The sequence below is a fragment of the Semicossyphus pulcher genome, unplaced genomic scaffold (assembly GCF_022749685.1).
Source record: "Semicossyphus pulcher isolate SPU_LCO1_2020_fin unplaced genomic scaffold, fSemPul1.0.p SCAF_6, whole genome shotgun sequence".
Taxonomy (NCBI): domain Eukaryota; kingdom Metazoa; phylum Chordata; class Actinopteri; order Labriformes; family Labridae; genus Semicossyphus; species Semicossyphus pulcher.
Window position 1 is genome coordinate 33491735 of NW_027211737.1, and position 12090 is coordinate 33503824.

The window sequence follows — 12090 nt, forward strand, 5'->3', positions numbered from 1 at the left end:
TGAGTCTCTCCTGATCTCTTCCCGAGTCTCTCCTGATCTCTTCTGATCTCTTCCTGAGTCTCTCCTGATCTCTTCCTGTGTCTCTACTGATCTCTTCCTGTGTCTCTACTGATCTCTTCCCAAGTCTCTCCTGATCTCTTCCAGAGTCTCTTCTGATCTCTTCCTGAGTCTCTCCTGATCTGTTCCTGAGTCTCTCCTGATCTCTTCCAGAGTCTCTTCTGATCTCTTCCCAATCTCCTCCTGATCTCTTCCTGACTCTCTCCCTGCGTCTCTCCTGATCTCTTCCTGAGTCTCTCGTGATCTCTTCCGGTCTCTCGTAATCTCTTCCTGAGTCTTTCGTGATCTCTTCCTGAGTCTCTCCTGATCTCTTCCCGAGTCTCTCGTGATCTCTTCCTGTCTCTCGTGATCTCTTCCTGAGTCTCTTGTGATCTCTTCCCGAGTCTCTCCTGATCTCTTCCTGTCTCTCGTGATCTCTTCCTGAGTCTCTCGTGATCTCTTCCCAAGTCTCTCGTGATCTCTTCCCGAGTCTCTCCTGATCTTTTCCCGAGTCTCTCCTGATCTCTTCCTGCCTCTCTCCTGATCTCTTCCCGAGTCTCTCCTGATCTCTTCCTGAGTCTCTCGTGATCTCTTCCCGAGTCTCTCCTGATCTCTTCCTGCGTCTCTCCTGATCTCCTCCTGCCTCTCTCCTGATCTCTTCCTGCGTCTCTCCTGATCTCTTATTGAGCCAAGTCTCTGCATACACAAAACTAAATCTATCTCTGCCTTCATGTTTCACTGCTGTTTGTTTGTCTGCAGAATCCAATGACTGTATATAAAGATGGACGACACGTCTCATTTGCTCTCATTGAAGCCAAAATAGCCCCTGTGATAGGTGCTGCTGTCTTGAGATGGTGACGTCATCAAACAGACACTTAAATTCCCGTAAAAACAGCAAGGATCCGGCATGCCGGCAAGTTTAACAGCAGAACAGCTTCTTGTGTCAGTTGCTGTCAATCATGAGGTCACACCCCCTTTTTATAGCATCAAATAACTAATTAAAAGTAAACTTGTCAGAAAAATTAACACTTGGACATAAATCAGCATGATAAGAACTAACTATAATGACAGAAACCATGTTGGAGAAAAATGTATTTGACGTGTATTTTGATTTTATAGTTTGACTCATGTCCCATCTGTTAACATGGAGGAGGCGGGCTTTATGAGCTATACTGCAGCCAGTCAGCAGGGGGCGATAGAGAGGGTTTGGCTTCACTTTTAGGGAGCTGTCATGTGGGCCATCTTTTTATCCGGTCTGTGGTAGAATCGCAGAGAAACTTCCTGATTTATAGGAAACTCTGGATGAAACTTCAGCCATCGAAGGACATGTCGAGTTTTAGACCGGATCTGACTCACAACAAACAATCATATTTATCCACACAGGTTTACAGATCATAGTTAGTGCAACCTGTAAACTTCTCTATGACTGTGGACAGTTTCAGGTGATTGTCAGAGGGCATCATGGGAAATGTAGGAACAGTGAGAACATGCTTACAATGACACCTTTATACTAAAATAACTCTTTGAAAAGACTGACAATCACAGATTTAACTGTTAGAGACTGTTAAAGACTAGACCTTCACCTGTCAGTCACATGTCACTCTCTGATTCATGTATGGTCTGTGTGTGTCTGTGTGTGTGTGTGTGTGTGTGTGTATTTTTTATCTTGTTCTAGTTAAGTCTTTTACTTATTTTTATTCTAGTTCTGTGTTAATTGTTCTGCACCAAAATCAAGTGTAACCCTACTTGGCAATAAACCCCGATTCTGATTCTGATGTGTCAAAACACTTAAATAGTAGGGTCTGACAGAGCAGAGTAATGTCACACACACACACACACAAACAGCTGCTCCCAGCATGCTTTGCAGCAGCATACCTTGTTGACACACGTGGCAGCAGCGTCCCTCCTGAGTGACGGTCAGCAAGCCCGGCGGGCAGGTGGGACAGGAACGCAGGTAACAAGTCACCTGAGCATCATGACACTCACACTGCCTACAGCCGTCAGACCACAGAGAGCCGCCCTGAGACAGGTAGATAGTAGGGGTGAGTGAGCTCAGAGGATGAAGCTGTTCTGTTTTGAGGATTAGAGCTGCAACAATTAAACTTAATCACCAAATATTTTGATGATCAATTATTATTTTATATTATTATTACATACACTATTAATCTATCTGTGATTATATATATTATTAATCTATCTGTGTTACCAGGCAGTGAAAACACTGTCAGTTACCCTGATTGTCTTTGAGAATTGTTACAATTAATCTCATCCTCCATATTTAAGATGTTTCATCCAGACTGAAGAGACAGATCTCCTAGACCTGTCCTGGACCTGACCTGTCCTGGATCTGATCTGGACCTATCCTGGACTTGTCCTAGATCTGTCCTGGACCTGACCTGTCCTGGATCTGATCTGGACCTATCCTGGACCTGTCCTAGATCTGTCCTGGACCTGACCTGTCCTGGATCTGTCCTGGATCTGTCCTGGATCTGATCTGGACCTATCCTGGACCTGTCCTAGATCTGTCCTGGATCTTGTCCTGGATCTGTCCTGGACCTGTCCTGGACCTGATCTGTCCTGGATCTGTCCTGGACCTGTCCTAGATCTGTTCTGGACCTGATCTTGTCCTGGATCTGTCCTGGATCTGTCCTGGACCTGTCCTGGACCTGTCCTGGGCCTGATCTGTCCTGGATCTGTTCTGGACCTGATCTTGTCCTGGATCTGTCCTGGATCTGTCCTGGACCTGTCCTGGACCTGTCCTGGGCCTGATCTGTCCTGGATCTGTCCTGGACCTGTCCTAGATCTGTTCTGGACCTGATCTTGTCCTGGATCTGTCCTAGATCTGTCCTGGACCTGTCCTGGACCTGATCTGTCCTGGATCTGTCCTGGACCTGTCCTAGATCTGTTCTAGACCTAATCTGGATCTGATTTGTCCTGGACCTGTCCTGGACCTGATCTATCCTGGATCTGTCCTGGACCTGATCTATCCTGGATGTGTCCTCAGACACAGATTTCCTCAGCGTCTCTGCAGCTCTAACTCTGTTTTATGTATTTATGTGCAGATAAATATTGATGTGTGGTTGTTTGTGTGTTTCAGAATGTATTTTCTTGTTTCCTCAGAGAGTTTGCTGCAGCCTGAAGGCGACTCTGTCTCTCCCACACAGTTTGGATTTCCTGCCTGATGTCTCACATTTGCTCTCATGTTTCTGTACGAACACTCAGTAAGTAGCAGTAGTACTCAGAGTAATCTTGATCATGTTTACCTTGTAGGATTTACCCTCGTACATGCAGAACGGTTTCTCAGACGAACACTGAGGGCAGCACCTCCCCGACAGCTGAACGAGCTCTGATCCCTGAAAATAAAAATAAAACATTTAGCTTCAAATCTCTGCATTCGTGAAGTCACATTTCTCTTACAGACAGGTTTAATAATAAAACACACAGACACTCAGGAGAGGCAACAGAACACGGTCAGGAGAAAGAGCAGCGTTTCTGTAAGTTCCTGAAGTAACCACGGAGCTGCTGTGTGATAATCTGAGGCTGATTTAATGTTGAGATAGTGTTGAGTTAGAGCATGATGCATTCAGGAACAGTCTTCTCAGTGGGACGTCAGGATGATGAAGGTTTAGTGTAGCTGAGTATTGTCATACTTTGATGCCCTCTGAAAAGTTCCAGCCTGAACTTATAGTTTAAGTCTTATAGCCGAAACAGATGATTACAGTCTGATCTTTATTTCATCCGAACAGAGAGAATCATCTGTGATGTGAGCAGCCGACCTGATAATCGAGATCGAGTCTGGATTTACTCTTAAACACCAATGAAGACTCTGACATCAGAGCCTGGGAGCTGCAGGAAAAGTCTGCAGGAAACAAAGTGACTGTGACATCTTCCATTAACTTTTAGGGGCCTTTTCAAAGGCGAGGCGTTTAAGTGACAACAGGAAAATGGGATTTCTGAGTGCTGACATGTTGCATTTTGGGGACAAGAGACAGAGTTTAGAAAGAAAGGTGTTTCTACCTGAACAGGTGTGAACACAGTCTGAGTCCTCAGGTAACAGAGCTACAGTCTGAGTCCTCAGGTAACAATAGAGCTACAGTCTGAGTCCTCAGGTAACAATAGAGCTACAGTCTGAGTCCTCAGGTAACAATAGAGCTACAGTCTGAGTCCTCAGGTAACAATAGAGCTACAGTCTGAGTCCTCAGGTAACAATAGAGCTACAGTCTGAGTCCTCAGGTAACAGAACTACAGTCTGAGTCCTCAGGTAACAACAGAACTACAGTCTGAGTCCTCAGGTAACAGAGCTACAGTCTGAGTCCTCAGGTAACAACAGAGCTACAGTCTGAGTCCTCAGGTAACAGAACTACAGTCTGAGTCCTCAGGTAACAACAGAGCTACAGTCTGAGTCCTCAGGTAACAGAACTACAGTCTGAGTCCTCAGGTAACAACAGAACTACAGTCTGAGTCCTCAGGTAACAGAACTACAGTCTGAGTCCTCAGGTAACAATAGAGCTACAGTCTGAGTCCTCAGGTAACAGAGCTACAGTCTGAGTCCTCAGGTAACAGAGCTACAGTCTGAGTCCTCAGGTAACAATAGAGCTACAGTTTGAGTCCTCAGATAACAGAGCTACAGTCTGAGTCCTCAGATAACAGAACTACAGTCTGAGTCCTCAGGTAACAATAGAGCTACAGTTTGAGTCCTCAGATAACAGAGCTACAGTCTGAGTCCTCAGATAACAGAGCTACAGTCTGAGTCCTCAGGTAACAGAACTACAGTCTGAGTCCTCAGGTAACAATAGAGCTACAGTTTGAGTCCTCAGATAACAGAGCTACAGTCTGAGTCCTCAGGTAACAGAACTACAGTCTGAGTCCTCAGGTAACAGAACTACAGTCTGAGTCCTCAGGTAACAATAGAGCTACAGTTTGAGTCCTCAGATAACAGAACTACAGTCTGAGTCCTCAGGTAACAATAGAGCTACAGTTTGAGTCCTCAGATAACAGAGCTACAGTCTGAGTCCTCAGGTAACAGAACTACAGTCTGAGTCCTCAGGTAACAGAGCTACAGTCTGAGTCCTCAGGTAACAACAGAGCTACAGTTTGAGTCCTCAGATAACAGAACTACAGTCTGAGTCCTCAGATAACAGAACTACAGTCTGAGTCCTCAGGTAACAATAGAGCTACAGTCTGAGTCCTCAGATAACAGAACTACAGTCTGAGTCCTCAGGTAACAATAGAGCTACAGTTTGAGTCCTCAGATAACAGAACTACAGTCTGAGTCCTCAGGTAACAATAGAGCTACAGTTTGAGTCCTCAGATAACAGAGCTACAGTCTGAGTCCTCAGGTAACAGAACTACAGTCTGAGTCCTCAGGTAAAAATAGAGCTACAGTTTGAGTCCTCAGGTAACAGAACTACAGTCTGAGTCCTCAGGTAACAATAGAGCTACAGTCTGAGTCCTCAGATAACAGAGCTACAGTCTGAGTCCTCAGGTAACAGAACTACAGTCTGAGTCCTCAGGTAACAATAGAGCTACAGTCTGAGTCCTCAGGTAACAGAACTACAGTCTGAGTCCTCAGGTAACAATAGAGCTACAGTCTGAGTCCTCAGGTAACAGAGCTACAGTCTGAGTCCTCAGGTAACAATAGAGCTACAGTCTGAGTCCTCAGGTAACAATAGAGCTACAGTTTGAGTCCTCAGGTAACAGAACTACAGTCTGAGTCCTCAGGTAACAATAGAGCTACAGTCTGAGTCCTCAGGTAACAGAGCTACAGTCTGAGTCCTCAGGTAACAATAGAGCTACAGTCTGAGTCCTCAGGTAACAATAGAGCTACAGTTTGAGTCCTCAGATAACAGAACTACAGTCTGAGTCCTCAGGTAACAACAGAACTACAGTCTGAGTCCTCAGGTAACAGAACTACAGTCTGAGTCCTCAGGTAACAATAGAGCTACAGTTTGAGTCCTCAGATAACAGAACTACAGTCTGAGTCCTCAGGTAACAACAGAGCTACAGTCTGAGTCCTCAGGTAACAGAGCTACAGTCTGAGTCCTCAGGTAACAGAGCTACAGTCTGAGTCCTCAGGTAACAATAGAGCTACAGTCTGAGTCCTCAGGTAACAGAGCTACAGTCTGAGTCCTCAGGTAACAGAACTACAGTCTGAGTCCTCAGGTAACAGAACTACAGTCTGAGTCCTCAGGTAACAACAGAGCTACAGTCTGAGTCCTCAGGTAACAGAACTACAGTCTGAGTCCTCAGGTAACAACAGAGCTACAGTTTGAGTCCTCAGGTAACAGAGCTACAGTCTGAGTCCTCAGGTAACAATAGAGCTACAGTCTGAGTCCTCAGGTAACAATAGAGCTACAGTCTGAGTCCTCAGGTAACAATAGAGCTACAGTCTGAGTCCTCAGGTAACAGAACTACAGTCTGAGTCCTCAGGTAACAACAGAACTACAGTCTGAGTCCTCAGGTAACAACAGAACTACAGTCTGAGTCCTCAGGTAACAACAGAACTACAGTCTGAGTCCTCAGGTAACAACAGAGCTACAGTCTGAGTCCTCAGGTAACAGAACTACAGTCTGAGTCCTCAGGTAACAACAGAGCTACAGTCTGAGTCCTCAGGTAACAACAGAACTACAGTCTGAGTCCTCAGGTAACAGAACTACAGTCTGAGTCCTCAGGTAACAGAACTACAGTCTGAGTCCTCAGGTAACAACAGAACTACAGTCTGAGTCCTCAGGTAACAACAGAACTACAGTCTGAGTCCTCAGGTAACAACAGAGCTACAGTTTGAGTCCTCAGATAACAGAACTACAGTCTGAGTCCTCAGGTAACAACAGAGCTACAGTCTGAGTCCTCAGGTAACAGAACTACAGTCTGAGTCCTCAGGTAACAATAGAGCTACAGTCTGAGTCCTCAGGTAACAGAGCTACAGTCTGAGTCCTCAGGTAACAATAGAGCTACAGTCTGAGTCCTGAGGTAACAGAGCTACAGTCTGAGTCCTCAGGTAACAGAACTACAGTCTGAGTCCTCAGGTAACAACAGAGCTACAGTTTGAGTCCTCAGGTAACAGAACTACAGTCTGAGTCCTCAGGTAACAACAGAGCTACAGTTTGAGTCCTCAGGTAACAGAGCTACAGTCTGAGTCCTCAGGTAACAATAGAGCTACAGTCTGAGTCCTCAGGTAACAGAGCTACAGTCTGAGTCCTCAGGTAACAATAGAGCTACAGTCTGAGTCCTGAGGTAACAGAGCTACAGTCTGAGTCCTCAGGTAACAGAACTACAGTCTGAGTCCTCAGGTAACAGAACTACAGTCTGAGTCCTCAGGTAACAACAGAGCTACAGTTTGAGTCCTCAGGTAACAGAACTACAGTCTGAGTCCTCAGGTAACAACAGAGCTACAGTTTGAGTCCTCAGGTAACAGAACTACAGTCTGAGTCCTCAGGTAACAACAGAGCTACAGTTTGAGTCCTCAGGTAACAGAACTACAGTCTGAGTCCTCAGGTAACAACAGAGCTACAGTTTGAGTCCTCAGGTAACAGAGCTACAGTCTGAGTCCTCAGGTAACAATAGAGCTACAGTCTGAGTCCTCAGGTAACAGAGCTACAGTCTGAGTCCTCAGGTAACAATAGAGCTACAGTCTGAGTCCTGAGGTAACAGAGCTACAGTCTGAGTCCTCAGGTAACAGAACTACAGTCTGAGTCCTCAGGTAACAGAACTACAGTCTGAGTCCTCAGGTAACAACAGAGCTACAGTTTGAGTCCTCAGGTAACAGAACTACAGTCTGAGTCCTCAGGTAACAACAGAGCTACAGTTTGAGTCCTCAGGTAACAGAACTACAGTCTGAGTCATCAGGTAACAACAGAAGCTTATATAAAGACTGTATTAGAGTCAGACTCACCTGTGGACATTCAGCCCGTCCACATTCCGCCCTCTGGCAGACCACCTGACCATGGTTACAGGTACAGAACTCACAGCCTGTGCTGTTCCACATGTCTCCTTGGTAACGCACGGTGCCCTCGTACAGGCAGCTTCCTTTAGCGACAGCACATTCATCACAGCAGAGACCGGCTCGCCTCACTTTGGTCTGACCCTGCAGAGAGGGACAGACACAGCAGAGACATGAACACAGGTGAGAGGTCTGATTAAATGATCATAACAGGTAAAATCCAGGAGCTTACAAACCATGTGTGTGTGTGTGTGTTTAATTATTGAGATGGGCCGTTTTGATTGGACGTGTGTTCAGAGAGCTGCAGGTGACCCGACTGCAGAGGGACCTGAGCACAGAAATCATCAGTGATCCTCTGAGTCCATATAAATCAGTGTGTCCATCACGTCACACTGACAGAGCACAGCAGGTGGTTTCAGTCCTCTGCAGGATGACTCGCAGCTGTGAGACGTCCTCAGTGTTTCCTCTTTAACACTTTAAAGACAGAAAATATCAAGTCTGAACTGCGTGTGTGTGTGCGTGTGTGTGTGCGTGTGTGTGTGTGTGTGAGAGAGACTTCTCACCTTATCACAGGTTAGGGGCTGACAGGTGTGTGTGTGACATTTAGACTGTCCGTGGTCACACACACACGTGGTGCAGGCACTCTTCTGCCACTTCTCACCGTGCTGCACAGATACACACAAGGACACACAATTACACACAGACGAACACACACATGCTTGGATCAGTTCTGAACACGCACACACAGAATTAAGAACTATAAACGGTTATTTAATCAGAATTTTGATGAGGGGTCTTAGCTACATGTTCCAATATGATCAATAAACACTGTTGAAATAATAATTTTATTTATTTATTTATTTTGGTTTCATGCTCAGGGGACAGGAAATTAAATTACAACATTTGATCAATTACAAAAAAGAAAAAAGAAGGGCGATAAAAGAAAAGAAGTGATGGTTGAGTTTTTATAAACAATCAACTGTTTACATCCTGGGTAAAAAAGGAGACGCAGACGAAAGACGAAAAACAAAAAGTGTAAATCAAGGTTATTTATGACCATAAAACCCCTCCTATACCCTCAAACCTCTGAGAATGCATATATACATCGGTGTACATAATGGATAGTTCAATATACAAAGGCCAGATACGTCCAGCACAGCGAGATCCCCGTCCAAACATTGAAAACAGATCCGTACACTTCACAGTCACCCCGACGAAAACAAAACATGAAAAAGAAAACTTAGAAAGAAAATGCAAATGTGGGTTCTTCTTTATATTCATTATTATTATAGTCATATTCAGGACAAGTAATGTTGTTATAAATTTGAACATTCATTTTATTCCAAGTTTTGTACAATGGGTTGTAAATTGAGTCAAATCATGTCTTTATCCCAGTTTAACCTGTAAGGTCAGACATCATGTGTAAATGAACACACACACGTCTGTATTCTCTTTAATAAATATCAGAGAGAACATCTGAAGTCCCCACTACACAAGTGTGTGTGTGTGTGTGTGAGTGTGTGTGTGTGTGTGTGTGTGTGTGTGTGTGTGTGTGTAAACTCAGCAGCAGAATGAAGAGTAGTAAAAATGTTGGACTTCTTTCATCTTAATATCAACACGCACGCACAGATAAACACACACACACACACGCACGCACATGTAAACACACACACACGCACGCACAAATAAACACACACACACACACGCACGCACATGTAAACACACACACACACACGCACACACAGATATACACACACACACAACGCACACACACACAAACACACACACACGCACGCACATGTAAACACACACACACACGCACACACACACCCAAACACACACACAGATAAACACACACACACGCACGCACACACAAACACACACACAGGGTTTCGTACCTGGTACTGTTGTCCTGCAGACAGACAGGGGTCGGACACACACTGAGGACAGCATTGACCCGGCTGGATCACCAGGTTCTCATCCTGAGGGAACAGATACAGTCAGAACAGGTGTGTGTGTGTGTGTGTGTGTGTGTGTGTGTGCATTAGTCTAAAATGTTAAATATCTCAGACTCTGGTGTAAGCAGCTGAATAAAACTGCGTGCAGGTATTAAGTGACAGAAATGAGCTGTGAGCAGCGACAGCGATGCAAGGCCACTTAAGCCCCGCACACTTGAGGAAGTTCAACGTAAACAAACCCAGCTGACTCTGTGATGGACAGGTGGTTCTCTGAACACTAAGGTGCAAAGGTCGATAAAATGTCTGGAGCTGTTGCATCACTTCAACACTTTACTTCCAGTATTTATGCTAAGCTAGGCTGTGCTGTGTGTTTGGGTGGACAGTCAGACTCAGCATAATGTTCTCTACTTTATAATCATATATAAGGTCAGGTGTACAGGTGTACAGGTGGGTGTGTTTTTAAAACTTTACTCCCATCAGGGAAATCAAGCTGACCTTTGGCTAAAATTACAGTTTATATTTGTTTATTTGTTTTATTTGTCTTTAAAAAAGTATTTTTAATCTTCACAGTGACTGAGAGGAACACACACGCACACGCACACGCACACACACACACACACACACACACACACACACACACACACACACACACACACAGTAGCTGCAGGTGTCAACACCATGAGTGTGTTTATGAACTCACAGGTTTACAGACGACCTGCTGACACTCTGTGGCTGAACACTGAACGTCTCCATCACTGCAGGAACACCTGGAACACAGAGAGGGCCTCCACTGCTCCCCGTCCCTGTACACAGAGCCCTGCCACGAGCACGGCCCTGATACACACAGAGAGACGGGTTAATACACACAGAGAGAGAGAGACAGGTTAATACACACAGAGAGAGAGAGACAGGTTAATACACACAGAGAGAGAGACAGGTTAATACACACAGAGAGAGACAGGTTAATACAGAGAGAGAGAGAGAGACAGGTTAATACACACAGAGAGAGACAGGTTAATACACACAGAGAGACGGGTTAATACACACAGAGAGAGAGAGACAGGTTAATACACACACAGAGAGAGAGACAGGTTAATACACACAGAGAGAGAGACAGGTTAATACACACAGAGAGAGACAGGTTAATACAGAGAGAGAGAGAGAGACAGGTTAATACACACAGAGAGAGAGAGACAGGTTAATACACAGAGAGAGAGACAGGTTAATACACACAGAGAGAGACAGGTTAATACAGAGAGAGAGAGAGAGACAGGTTAATACACACAGAGAGAGAGAGACAGGTTAATACACAGAGAGAGAGACAGGTTAATACACAGAGAGAGAGACAGGTTAATACACAGAGAGAGAGAGAGACAGGTTAATACACACAGAGAGAGAGAGACAGGTTAATACACACAGAGAGAGACAGGTTAATACAGAGAGAGAGAGAGAGACAGGTTAATACACACAGAGAGAGAGAGACAGGTTAATACACACAGAGAGAGAGAGACAGGTTAATACACACAGAGAGAGAGACAGGTTAATACACACAGAGAGAGACAGGTTAATACAGAGAGAGAGAGAGAGACAGGTTAATACACACAGAGAGAGAGAGACAGGTTAATACACAGAGAGAGAGACAGGTTAATACACAGAGAGAGAGACAGGTTAATACACAGAGAGAGAGAGAGACAGGTTAATACACACAGAGAGACGGGTTAATACACACAGAGAGAGAGAGACAGGTTAATACACACAGAGAGAGAGACAGGTTAATACACAGAGAGAGAGACAGGTTAATACACACAGAGAGAGACAGGTTAATACACACAGAGAGAGAGACAGGTTAATACACAGAGAGAGAGACAGGTTAATACACACAGAGAGAGACAGGTTAATACACACAGAGAGAGACAGGTTAATACAGAGAGAGAGAGAGAGAGACAGGTTAATACACAGAGAGAGAGAGACAGGTTAATACACAGAGAGAGAGACAGGTTAATACACACAGAGAGACGGGTTAATACACACAGAGAGAGAGAGACAGGTTAATACACACAGAGAGAGAGAGACAGGTTAATACACACAGAGAGAGAGACAGGTTAATACACAGAGAGAGAGACAGGTTAATACACACAGAGAGAGACAGGTTAATAC

At 44.9% G+C, this 12090-nt stretch overlaps 1 protein-coding gene across 1 annotated transcript in view; it reads right to left on the bottom strand.

The window, feature by feature from the left end:
• fras1 (Fraser extracellular matrix complex subunit 1) overlaps positions 1–12090 on the bottom strand; it is a 122403-nt gene that overhangs the window by 80774 nt on the left and 29539 nt on the right. Inside the window, exons 6-11 of the mRNA XM_069683220.1 lie at positions 10634–10767; positions 9874–9957; positions 8539–8640; positions 7928–8119; positions 3300–3389; positions 1912–2056 (exon numbers count right to left, since the gene is read on the bottom strand). Coding sequence (XP_069539321.1) covers positions 1912–2056; positions 3300–3389; positions 7928–8119; positions 8539–8640; positions 9874–9957; positions 10634–10767 — 747 coding nt within the window. The remainder of the gene's footprint in view (positions 1–1911; positions 2057–3299; positions 3390–7927; positions 8120–8538; positions 8641–9873; positions 9958–10633; positions 10768–12090) is intronic.